A 12,649-nucleotide genomic window follows, 5' to 3' on the forward strand; every position below is an offset into this window, starting at 1 on the left:
TACCAGACATATTTTGTTTCTGGTATATATTAGCAGTCTCTACCAAAATATCTGTGTTTTTGGCATACAAAACTAAAAACAAATATTATCACATACCATGCTGCTACTCAGCTAAACTGTACTATGTGCGGATAAACAGGACTGAACAAATATGAGTTCAAACTGGTACATCAGGTTTAAAATGCATTCGGCAATGAACAGTTGTAAGGTGCCTTTTGATAATTCTGTATCAGGAATAGGTCTGCAGTATGTAAAATGTTGAGGTCAAATAAAAACATTACAATAATGTTTTATATATATATATATATATATATATATATATATATATATATATATATATATATATATATATATATATATATATATACATGTAACTTTTGAAGATGTGAAAGTAAACACTTTCCCAGATAAACTATAATTGAAGTTAAGGCCTGAGGCTTTTACTGTAAACACTGTAGCACTGAGTGTTGCTGTATATAAATAGGATTCAGTCAGTGGGGCCCTTGTATAAAATGTCTAGCATTGCTGCGTTTCACAGTGGTCTAACAATTTGAAAGATTACCACATTCAATTTTAAAATATACAGCACAAGACATGTATGACTAGTTTTACCTTTTAATGCAGTTCATGCAGACTTGTTATAAAGAGAAAATTAGTTCTGTGGTTTCTGGACATTTTGTTGTGTGGTTTCCATATAGATTCATCAACTTGATTAATTCTGACTCCACAAAACTCTCCAGCAGTCCTCAATCCTGCATACAGTATTCACTATGACATAAAATGATTAACAAAATAAAACTGTAAGTTACTCTTTCTGTGTGGTTAATCATTATCTGTGGTTAAATTAAACAAGATTTTCTGAGAGATGAAGGTTATGTCTGTTCTAAGATCTTATAATAACAGCTATTTGTGCTATAAAGGTACTTCTTGTAAGAACACTTAAACACTTCCCACAGAGGTTGTGCTTTAGACCCAAAGAGAAATAAAACCCAAAGAGAGAGCGACCAAGCGTGATGGAGGATAAAGAAATGGAGCGATGAGACGGAGAAAAAGGACATAGGCTATGTTCTGCCCACACAAATATCCATAGCTACCCATACCATTATACAGCCTGTGTGTGTGTGTGTGTGTGTGTGTGTGTGTGTGTGTGTGTGTGTGCGCGCACATGTTATTGATACTGTTATTGATACTGGAACTCTATTTTTATTTCATGAAAGCTGTAATAATTTTAAACTGATTACTGCAAATAATCTGACAATAAATACACTTTAGTCTGTACACTTGAAATTTTGAGAGAAATCATATGTGTGTGTGGAAGTTATTTTAAATTGGGTATTTCTTTGGCAACAGTCTGGTTTTAATGTGACTTTTAGTTGTTAATTGGGGAAACTGCAGGTGTAAACTCATTTTCAAGAAGACAACATCTGTGACTGTAACCCCACAGGCCTGTACTGTGAGTATCATTACATGACTGTATTTTTGTTCAGACAAGTAATTAATGATGTCGATTCTCTAAGGAGAATGGGATCTTGTGTTATGAGCTTGTTTAGAGACCCTCTGTTTTGTTTCAAAGTGTTCCTATTATAATAGTAATTTATAAATTAATGATGTAAAATATTCTCACTGCATTGTTTCTCCCATGTTGCAACAAACTGAACTTTCCATAAAATTCTATCAAAAAATAAATAAATAAACTTTCACGGTGAGAGAACAAATAAATAAATCTCATTCATTTTTCTCCATGTTTGCACAAATTGCTTACTCACTGACTATATATTTCCGGATGGAACACAAAAACAGATGTTACAGCAGGAGGTTGTGTTGGCTGTTACTGTAGATCATAAGTGGTTTGAACTTGATGAGCCACAGCTGGCGGCCAGTGAAGTATGACAAAAAAGTTGTGCTCTAACATTTACATACCCAGAAATGTTGATGCATTAGAATTCCTGTAGAAAGTGTAGGGTTCAGACCTGAAAATGTGTAAATATAATTCAAAATTTCATTCAGTGTGATGGCATTCTGATTAGTGATTACATTTGATTGTCTTATTTTATGGATTCAGACCCACACAAACTGTTATGTTATTGGTGGAATATTTTCTTCCTTGTATTGCTGCAGTGATCTGAGAAGTGTTTTGCATGGTCATGGCTGTAAAACCTTTGCCCTGCATCCCAAGGCTGGTTGCTCACTGAAGCTAAGCAGGGTTGAGCTTGCTCAGTACCTGGGTGGGAGACCTCCTGGGAAAGCTTGGTTGCTGCTGGAATAGGTGTTAGTAAGAGCAGCAGGGGGAGCTCAATCTGGGTCCTAATGACCCAGTATAGTGACAGGGACACTATAAAAAAAAAGCGCCGTCCTTTGGGATGAGATGTTAAACCGAGGTCCTGACTATCTGTTGTCATTAAAAATGCCACCCTGGCCAAATTCGCCCATTGGCCCATCATGGCCTCTTAACAATCCCCATATCTGCTGACTGGCTTCATCACTTTGTCTCCTCTCCACCAATAAGCTGGTGTGTGGTGTGCTTTTCTGTCCAGGTGGATGCTGCACTGGTGGTGGATGAGGAGAAACCCCTTCACAGTGTAGAAAAAGCAAAAAAGCGCTATATAAATGTAATGAATTATTATTACTATTATTATTATTATTATTACATGACTTCATAACACTGTAATATAATTGACAGTGAAAGCAATACTATGTCTGTTTTTGATTTATTGTACTGAATTGAGTTTTACAACAGAAGAATGCATACAGTCCACATGCATACAGTTACTAGAAAAAAATGTTCTATTCAAAAAAGCACTCTTCTTCCACAATTCAAACAGGCCTATACATATTGTCAATTTGTCAACAAACGAATAATGTTGACAAGTTTGTTTCTGACACAATATTGTTGTAATGGTAAAATTTGACAGTAAAAGGAATTTGTGCTTCTTGAGATTCTTTCGGAGTGCTGTATTGTATTATGTGCCAGTCTGTGCCTGTTTAGTGAGGATTGTGTGTGTGACGGCGAGAGAGAGAGAGAGAGAGAGAGAGAGAGAGAGAGAGATAGAGAGATATATTTCTTGTGATTGGATGATTCCGCGGCTGTGGTTATGATGGGCGGGGTTTATTGCATTCTCACACGTGATTGGCTAATCCTGAATCGGTAGTACATGTGGGCGGGCTTTCGTGTGACACAGTCAGCTGTGTGTTTGGAGGTGGTCGTCGTCTTCTCCGCTGATTCAACCATAACTGAAGGTGATGATCAAATCTATGACAAACTGCCCCGAAACAACAATTCCATTGCTTTAACACTCTTGAGACCAAACGGAAAGCACATATAATCTCTTAACCTTGGCTGTGCCCCTCAGTGTGATACTTTGCACCGTTATCAAGTTAGTTTAATAAATGGCAGAAGCATCAGTCGCGACCGTTGACGGTTCGTCTCGCGCCGCACACAGCTCCGCGGACTCTCCGGTCACGATCCTGATACCCCCGAGCTTGGAGGACGTGGTGGAGGAGGAGGACGTGTTCCTCTCTGAAAGCGGAGCAACTTTAAAACAGCATGAGTGTCCGGGGAACGGGACCAAGCGACTGGCGGCGAGGAGAGAAGCGGGGCTGTCTCCTGAGATCCAGGCGGAGAGCAGCGAGTTCCTACACCTCACCATCCGGAAACAGGTGTCATACAGGTACAACTCACTCACGGTAAACGACTCGACCAGGGTTAATTAGGAAACGTCAAAACATTCGAGCATTTCGCTTGAATTACAAACTTGAAACCAACTCCCTTCAGTCTCAGCTGGCCTTTGACCAGCCGCAATTACGGTTTATTTGTTCTGTTAGTGTAGTTACAGTCAGAGCTATATCACTTGCAGCTTGGTTAATGTTGTCGTTTACTGAAGAGCTGTCTCCCGTGGTACTATACGGACAGACAGGATGATCTGGATTACTTCCAGCATAAGCTGAAACGCCACATTCTTGTAACCTATTGACTACCAGCCGTAATAGTATTAAGCTTACACACACACACACACACACACACACACACACACACACGTTATGTGAATTGTGTGGACTTTAAATTGAATTCTATTACTATTTTACTGACCAAACTATATTTTCTATCCCTTAAACCTACCCTAAACATACCCCTTACAGAAAACCTGTTTGCATTGTTACACTTTCAGATAAACAGAATTTACTATTTTGAATCATTTTAAATTTATCATCAGGTTTTACTAGCCTTGTGGGGACCCACAATGCAGCATAAACAAGGACACACACACACACACACACTTACATGAACTTTTCCATTTGTTGTGATTTGTTTTAACAAGTAGTGTGTAGTCTAGAAAACAGTGACTAATAATAGTTCATCAGGCCAAACAACATGGCTCTCTTGTCATCAGGACCAGTTGGCTGTAAATTGAATTATTCTGGTGTCAGATGCCAGAATCTCTTCGCACATAATCAACGTCATCATTAGCACAGCTATCTTAGGCATGGTGGAAGGATTTTTTTTTAATGGAGTTAGATAATGGTATATAAGAAAGTGTTATAAATTTGACAGTTTTTCTTGTACAACACATGCTTTTTTTGTGGATATTGGTTGCAACATCTACAAATAAGGTTTATGACCTGTTACTTCTGTGTTCTGCCATTATTAGTTGTCCCACAAACGTGTTTTTCCTTTTTTCGTTTCTGTAGGACAAGGTAAAGTTGTTGTATTACTGAAAGGCTTGACCTTCAGTGGTCAAAAAAAGAGGAAGTACAGCTTCCTCAGTTTTTCTCGGCCATTGTAAATGTATCTTTGGGAAATAGTACAGCAGATTTGATCTCCTCTCTTTGTTTAATCTCAAATGAAACCAGCAGCAGCTGTGCTGATTATGCAATAATGTTCAGGGTTTTATACTACGCAGTGCAAAGTGAACTGCATGTGTTTGTAGGTCTGATGGTGGATGGGTTCTTCTTTGCTCCGAGTGTGTTATAAGAGGATGAGGGACACTGTGAAATCACAAGTGGTTTTGCATTGGTGAAAGCAGTCAACCAGAGTCAATGCCTGTCTGACCCTGATTCTTGGAGGGCAGATGCTGAAATAACCCTATATTAATTGTGCCCATGAAATCTTTTAATTTTTCCCAAATTCCTTTTTCATTTTTTTTTTTACATTCTGGATTCAGAATGAAATCCACCAGCCGCAGTGGCTGGTAGACAAAAAAGTTCATTTCCATCCCTGTTTACGATCATTTTCGAGATTCGCCATAGCACGTACTCTGTTTATGCTATGGAGTGGCAGTTCTTACCACACATTTTACAAGATAAAATGTTTGTCAGTGTTACTGAGGATCTTCAAATCGTTCCCCATTGTCCTCAGTCATCTCTCCTTACACAGTGTCTCCTTACAACAGATGCGACAGTTGTCTTGTGGCGTTGCATCAGCTAAAGATCGTCTACACTGGACGTGACAAAGGCACACCTCCCCCAATCCCTCGCGATGTCATCGTCCATCACGATGTTTCACTGTAGACATCGTCTGATGACAAATTTGAAGAACGCCCAACCCTACTCTGGAAATGAAGTTCATGTGTCCTCATATAGTCAGACAGCAGATGCTGAAGACACATTGAGTGTCACTCTTGCTTGAGTATGTGTAGTAGATGAAACACACAGAACATTCATTTCATATTCTTTTTGCAGTTAAATATTTGCTAGTCCATAGTGTGATCTGAAAAGTAGATCACAACCCTACTCTTGATCCAAAATTCCTCTCGAATCATAAGGCTCCACCCTAAAGGGAATGAACATCATCCAGCACCAGCAATGGCAGGACAGACAGAGGGAATCAATGCCTGAAAAAGAAAGAGGATCTACATCGAAAAAGTCGATAACAGGCGGAAACACAACAGCAACCAATCTGTCCCTGTAGCCTTCCACCTCAGTGCTGTTGTTGTGACCTCAGTAATGTGTTTGGGGCAGTCAGCCGTGAATCATCATCATTCTAGCTCTGATTAGAGTGGGAGTCAATTAGCAGCTAAAAAAAGAGTGAAATATGTGGACAGCTACCTGTGGGAATATTACCAGAGCAAAAACAATGCAATACATGACCATCTGGTCAACCTGAGTTTGTTGCTCTTGCTGTGTTTTGATGTAAATATCTATTAGGATTTTATGTTGTAGGACTAAAACCAGTTTCCTTTCATAATGTTGATCTGATAGCAATGTCTCTGCAGTCACGACATGCTTCTTTCAGCTTTATATTCTGGTATTTGCATTTAAAAGGGCTTTTATAAATAGGATGGTACATACATTAATGACAGTCAAGAGGTCTTTGTGCAGGACAGATTTAGATTATAGACAACTGCAAAGCAGGTTACTTTGTCTCACCTTTAACTGTAATTCAGCTATTCCTCTGAAAGTCTGAGATTGTGAGACGTAATTAATTATTGAATGTATAGAGTGGATTTAACAAACAAAAAAAATGTGATTTTATATATTATATATAAGTTAAAGATTTATTGTTTTGACATTCCACAAATTCCTAAAAAACCTGTTTCTAAACCATATAATTGTTATTTTCTTTTTGTTGGTCAAATGGGAAAAAACACAAGACTTCTTAAAGTGACCCTTATATCATTTAATATGTGATTTAACAGTATTTTTAAAAATATATTTGTGTCAGTAATTATTTTTTTTCACTTGAAACTCTATGGATTAGTCAAAAATCACTTGGGACTTCTGTGCTCTGAGAAAAGAATTTGCTTTCGACGCCAGCCCCATATTTGAGTATAAATGCAGTAAGTGAAATGAGAAGTATGTCAGAATTTTCTCAGTATTCATAAAGCAGTAGGCAAAAAGTTCCCTGATGACCTCGTACTTTAAATGAGATTCTGAAATTCACATCCAGTGAACTCTATCCATATCCATGGGCCACAAGAGAGAAGTCATTAATTGCAGGGAAACTTGACAACATGACAGATATAATAGCCTATATTCAAATTTTGTCAAATTTTTGCTACTTTAATTTATTCGCATGTAGTATTATACTGTACCTCATTTTACTTCATACATGCATGCTCTTATCATCACTCACTTAGTTAGTTCTTCATCAACTTTAGTTCCTAGGAGGAGGCCTACTGTGTAGAAAGTAGAAAGAGGCCACATGAAAGGACTTATGAAGGTCCTGAAAAGGAAGAGGTACAAACTATTCCCAAAACCTGTGTATGGAAAGGTACAAATATATTTTTTTTGTGTGTGTATGTGTTATCCGCTATGTAGATTTACACCGATGACTAATCCAACACTGGAATATTATCACAAGAGCACACACACACACAGCTGCACTTAACTTAAAACATTAATGTGTAATATGAAAATGTACTTCCTTCGAACTGGAATGCAAATGATGATAATTAATGCATTTTGAGATGCTATAGTGTAAGCAAAACTACGCTAATTAAAATATTAGTGCATTTTGACTCTACAGTGATTCTTCTTTACTTTTGAAAGCTATTGTTATGTCTAAAATTACTAGAAAATTACTAGACTATTTGCTTGAAAAATGGGATTTAAAAAGAATGAATAAGCAGGGATTCATGGGCATGCTTGCTTCCATAAAGAATAGTTATAATATAACGAAGAGAGCTCAAAAAGCCCTTTTACCCTGTTTTGCAAATTTATAACATTCAGTTCGTGCAAACTATGGACAATTGTATTATTATCACATCATTGTTGAGACACATTGTATTTGACAATTTCAGGAGATTTAATATTTCTCATTATTCTGTAGCCTTGTCAAATTGAAAACATCAGTATCACATGATATACTTATTTAATAAGTAAATCAATTCCTAAATAAATGTTCACCTGCTTATTATGCATGCGTCTTGGTTCGTCATGTTGATTTTTGAAACTGTAGAAATATTGTTTTGTGCCTGCCTATCACAGCTCTTACCTCTAACAGCAATTTCTACAAGATGTGATTCTCAGGTATCCCCAGAATGTGTCTGTGAAGATTCAGCTCAAAATAAATCACAGTACATTTATTATGCCATGCTGTAAATACCCATTTTTGTCTTACATACTGTTTTCATGTGTCTTTTTAAATGCTACTGCTCCCCGCCCCCTTTTCAGAAGAGGGCTGTGCCTTTACAGCTTGTGCCTAGTTTACCATGGCAGCAAAAAACTGCAAATCTGTTGGTTTATGATTATCATCTCAGTCGCGCTCATGCTCACATGACATTGCAGTTCTTAGGCATTATGAAAAGTTTATTCTTTGCATGTTTAACAAGATTTGTCAGTTTAAACTTGTGGTTTTCACAGACAGTCGTTCTTTCATGTGAGCTGTCAAATACACGCAAGATTAAGTCAAAAACACACATAGTTCACATGCACACTTGGTTTTGCCTGTGAACGTAATGTGTATCAGTCTCTTGGTGTTGTGTTTTCGGTGGAGATTTGTGAAGTTCTGGTATTTCTTATCTATATGTTTAATCAAATGGTTACCTTAAACCAGAGCTTCAAATGTTGCAAGTAGCACTTATGAAGAAACGTTTGAGGTTTAGCAGCCCAATAGTGTAGTGCCTCTTTAAGAGAGGAGTGTGCTGTGAGTACATGTGACTGGTGTTTACTACGTGAAATTCATTTAGTTGGAAATGACTATCAATCCGGTGTGCAGCCACTTGGTTTATTATCTGGTTATCTTTGTGAAAAAATAAAAATAAACAAACAAATGTGCAATACCAAGAAATATCCTTTGTACACTGGGTTGCCTTTTCCGTGGAAAGAAAATGGAACCGTAATAAACCACACGGTTCAAGTACGTTAAGCCAAGTCTGCCACCGCCCTGTCAGCATTGACCAGGAAAAGAATAGGGCGAATAGACCCTCTGTGTTACACTGCATTGGTTAGTGCTGGGAAAGGAAGATGGATTTGGCAGAATGTATGGCCCTAAAAAGAAAGCGCTCAACAGCACAGTGCTCTTTCAGCAAGAGAGCAAAAAAGCTGTCCCTCACTGTAGACCTTCTTGAAAAAAGGGTATGGACTTTTGGAAAGATACATGACGATGGACTCGAATATGTTGATGCTCTAGGAGGAGTAAAAAACGAGGAAGAAAAAGCAGGTAAAGAAGCGCTCGCTAAGGAGACATTGTGGTCCAAATTTGCCTATATCGACCTTGAGTTGTATGCCGACGGTGCAGAGGAGAAATGTACTGAAGTGGAGAACACTGATGTGAAGTTTTCAGAGGAAGACTTTGAAGTCCTGAGAGAGGGTCTGGTGGAGAGAATCAAAATGTTTAAGCAGAAGGTACTTGAATAGGAAGGTTTTGTCTCTGGAGCCAAGACAACAGTGTATAAGCAGCAGCTATACAAGCTGGTCAACAGATTGCATGACTGGGTGCGGAGCTGGCAAAAGTTAAAATGGACAGAAGAGGTTGACTGGGGAGAAGAGGTTGAAGATGCAGGTATTGATGGAGGGCATAGCGAGTCCGGTAAGGGGCCTACTAGAGCTGGCATGCAGTCCCAAATTCCCAGTGTGACACCTGTACCCAGTACTGGAGCACCTGCATTTTTATATGCACCACCACAAAGCATCTCTGGCCTGCATCCCGGGGCGTATGGCTTCAGACCACAGATCAGTCTTGAAAGAACATGGCTGCCAATGTTCTCGGGAGACATGACCGACTACAATGGGTGGAAGGCTAAGTGGGAAGAGCTGGAACAGCTGGGAAACCCACTGGGGACGGCTGGTGTTACAAGGTTCCACCTCCTGGCAAGTCTAGGTGACAGGGTGAAGAAAGACTTTGTTCTGTCCAGCTGTGCATCAATGGATGAAATGTTCAGGTGCCTTGATAACCGCTTTGGGAACAAGGTGAAAATCCTGAAGATATCCGAGGAGGTTCAGGGCCTATCCCCGTAAAGGGAGACAATCCTAGGAAAGCAATTGAGCTGATTCAAGCAGTGGAGCTGGCCCTTAGTAACCTTGTGATTCTGGCAGATCCGTGAGTTGGTATCAAGAGGAGCAGCTACCGAGCTCACAAAGGAAAGGATTGGGTCCTGGAATGGCCCAATCTGGAACATAAGCCATCTGGTTGCCCTGAATCCTCATTCCAGCTCAACGCCAGTGAGGATAGTCTGGAACAGTAGCCAGGAGTTTAAAGTGTTGAGCTTGAACAACCTCCTGCACAAAGGCCCTAATGTCCTCAACTCGATCCGAAGTGTCCTGCTGAGATTCAGGAGCAGATTGTATGCTGCTCTTGGCGATATTAAGAAAATGGATAATTCAGTGTGGTTGAAAGACGAGGAGGTCCATCTCCATCGATTCCTCTGGAGGGACAACCGCAAAGATGAAATCGGTGTGTTTGCCGTAGTCAGGGTCAACATTTGTGACAAGCCTGCCGGATGCATTGTTCAGGTTGCCATGAGAGAGACCGCAAACCTGCCTCAGTTTACATCCATGGATGAAAAGTGCCGGATCCTGACAGAGGACTGCTATGTGGACAATATCTTCACGTCGCATGATGATCTCCGAATTCTGATTAAGATGAACAAAGGAGTGGAAGAAATCCTAAAAGCAGGTGGCTTCCCCCTCAAGCCCTGGGTCCTGACAGGCCAAAGTGGGAGTAGTGGAAAACCCACTGACTCCAGCAATGTCAGGTCAACAGAACCCAAGACCCTGATACTCCCCAACCAGATGCGGGATGAGGAGAATAAGGCATTGGGATTAGGATATGAACCAGAATTTGATAAACTCCATGTGTTGATGTTGGTGAACTTCTCAAGGAGGTGAGGAAAGATGAGGACCAGTCTGGATTTACGAGAGGATGAGATAAGAGGCAGCACCCCTGACCCTCTTACCCGACGCATTCTGCTGAGTCAGATTGCAGGGTTCTATAACCCTGATTAAAACTCTTTGAGCAATATGTAATGCTTGGCCAACTCATTTGACAGGAGTCTCAAAGCCCTTGGAGCCATAGGTCGCCCAATGGGGATCACGGTTTCCGATGGTAGCGAAGCTTCCTACGGAGCCATTCTTTATCTATGGTGGGAGACAGAAGACGGAATCATAGTGAAGCTGGTTGAATCAGAGGCCAAGCTCCCCCCTCTAGACCAGAAATGTGATGTCATTAAAGCAGAGCTGTGCTGGCCTGTCTGATGTGGGTCAAGGGAAGACAGAACGTCGCCGACCTCATCACAAGGGGAGCATCCCCTGAGGAGCTTGCTGAAGGACCAGTCAGAAAACCATGAAGGTGTTGTCTGTACCCTTCTATGGACAAAATGGAAAGCCTGGATCATGCAGGGACAAAAAACTGTTAAAAATGTGCTGAACAACTGTGTCACCTGTAGAAAGCGAAGAGCCAAGATGTGCCAGCAAGTAATGAGTGATCTCCCTCAAGAGCATACCGAAAGAGCAAGCCCATTCAAGTATACAACTCTCAACCTTTTTGGCCACCTTCGAGGTGAAAGACGCTGTTAAAAGAAGCAAGAAGGTCTGGGGTATTGTTTTCTGTTGTATGGCCTCAAGAGCCGTCAATCTGGACCTCACCAATGACCAGTCGGCAGAAAGCTTTTTGTTGCTTTGAGGGGGCATCCAAGGAAATTATGGTCCGACAGAGGCACCAACTTTTTTGGCGCTAAGCCGGCTTTGTGTGAGACTGAGTGGAAGTGGAATTTTTTACCCTGCAGATGCACCCCACAGGAATGGAGCTGCTGAGGCTGCTGTGAAGCTTTTGAAGAGGGTGCTCATGAACCTCGGAGGAGCTATAGTCTCTCACATGTGGGGAGCCTCCAAACTCTGTTTTATCAGGCAGCCAACTTGACAAACGAACGCCCAATCAATGCCAGAGCTCAAGAACAGGAGGATTCTATAGAGTACTTAACACTAGGGGTGTGCCGGTTTCAGAATTGGTGGTCATCACCAATTCTGAAACCGGCACACCCCTAGTGTTAAGACATGTTATGACGTGAGTCAAATGTGACGGTTCATAACATAAACGTCGGGGGGGTTATGATCGCTTGATGGAGAGAGAACTCTGAAGCTCAGATGCTGAAATTAATGCAAGCATCATGCGCTTCAGTCTATGTAGTAAACAAACCTGCATGTCTCTGCCATTCATTAATTCACACAGAGACGCGCAGAACACGGATTTATATTTTAAACAACTTTTGCGGCTTAACTTTTACAGATACTGGTCCATATGGAGATTTGATTTGATTATTTTATGCTAACTTTGGCAAATTCCATGACTGTCCATATTAAAATGCAAGTTTCATTTTCATGACTGGATTTCGAGATTCCGTCCTCGTTTTCTGCTTCGCGGAAATCATAGAGCAAATTTCAAAGCCGCTCCCGCCCGCCATCCGCTGATTGTTTTGCGGTCTATGGCGATGCAATGCTTTGCTGATGCGAGCCACAAAAAAAAGCCATTGTCTGTTCTAGAAAGGATGCAGCAAAGATATTTAATGCTAATGTATGAGGCATAGGCCTACGCTGAGTTTCATTTACGATGAGATGCGCTCTAGTTCACAGTGCAGTGCAAGTGAATGCGGCGCGCTGGTGCTTCCATGTCACGGTTATCATTGTCTGCTATATTTGCTTTTTATTTATTAAAATACATGCAATTGGTTGATGAAACATTTATTAAAATTAAGATAAAATTTGTACAAAACGGAAT

General features: G+C 40.4%; 1 protein-coding gene across 1 annotated transcript in view; it reads left to right on the top strand.

The window, feature by feature from the left end:
- The first annotated feature begins 3,175 nt into the window (after nucleotides 1-3,175).
- dgkza (diacylglycerol kinase, zeta a) overlaps nucleotides 3,176-12,649 on the top strand; it is a 104,511-nt gene continuing 95,037 nt past the window's right edge. Inside the window, exon 1 of the mRNA XM_026267704.1 lies at nucleotides 3,176-3,668. Coding sequence (XP_026123489.1) covers nucleotides 3,388-3,668 — 281 coding nt within the window. The 5' untranslated portion in view covers nucleotides 3,176-3,387. The remainder of the gene's footprint in view (nucleotides 3,669-12,649) is intronic.

The sequence above is a fragment of the Carassius auratus genome, chromosome 7, assembly GCF_003368295.1.
Source record: "Carassius auratus strain Wakin chromosome 7, ASM336829v1, whole genome shotgun sequence".
Taxonomy (NCBI): domain Eukaryota; kingdom Metazoa; phylum Chordata; class Actinopteri; order Cypriniformes; family Cyprinidae; genus Carassius; species Carassius auratus.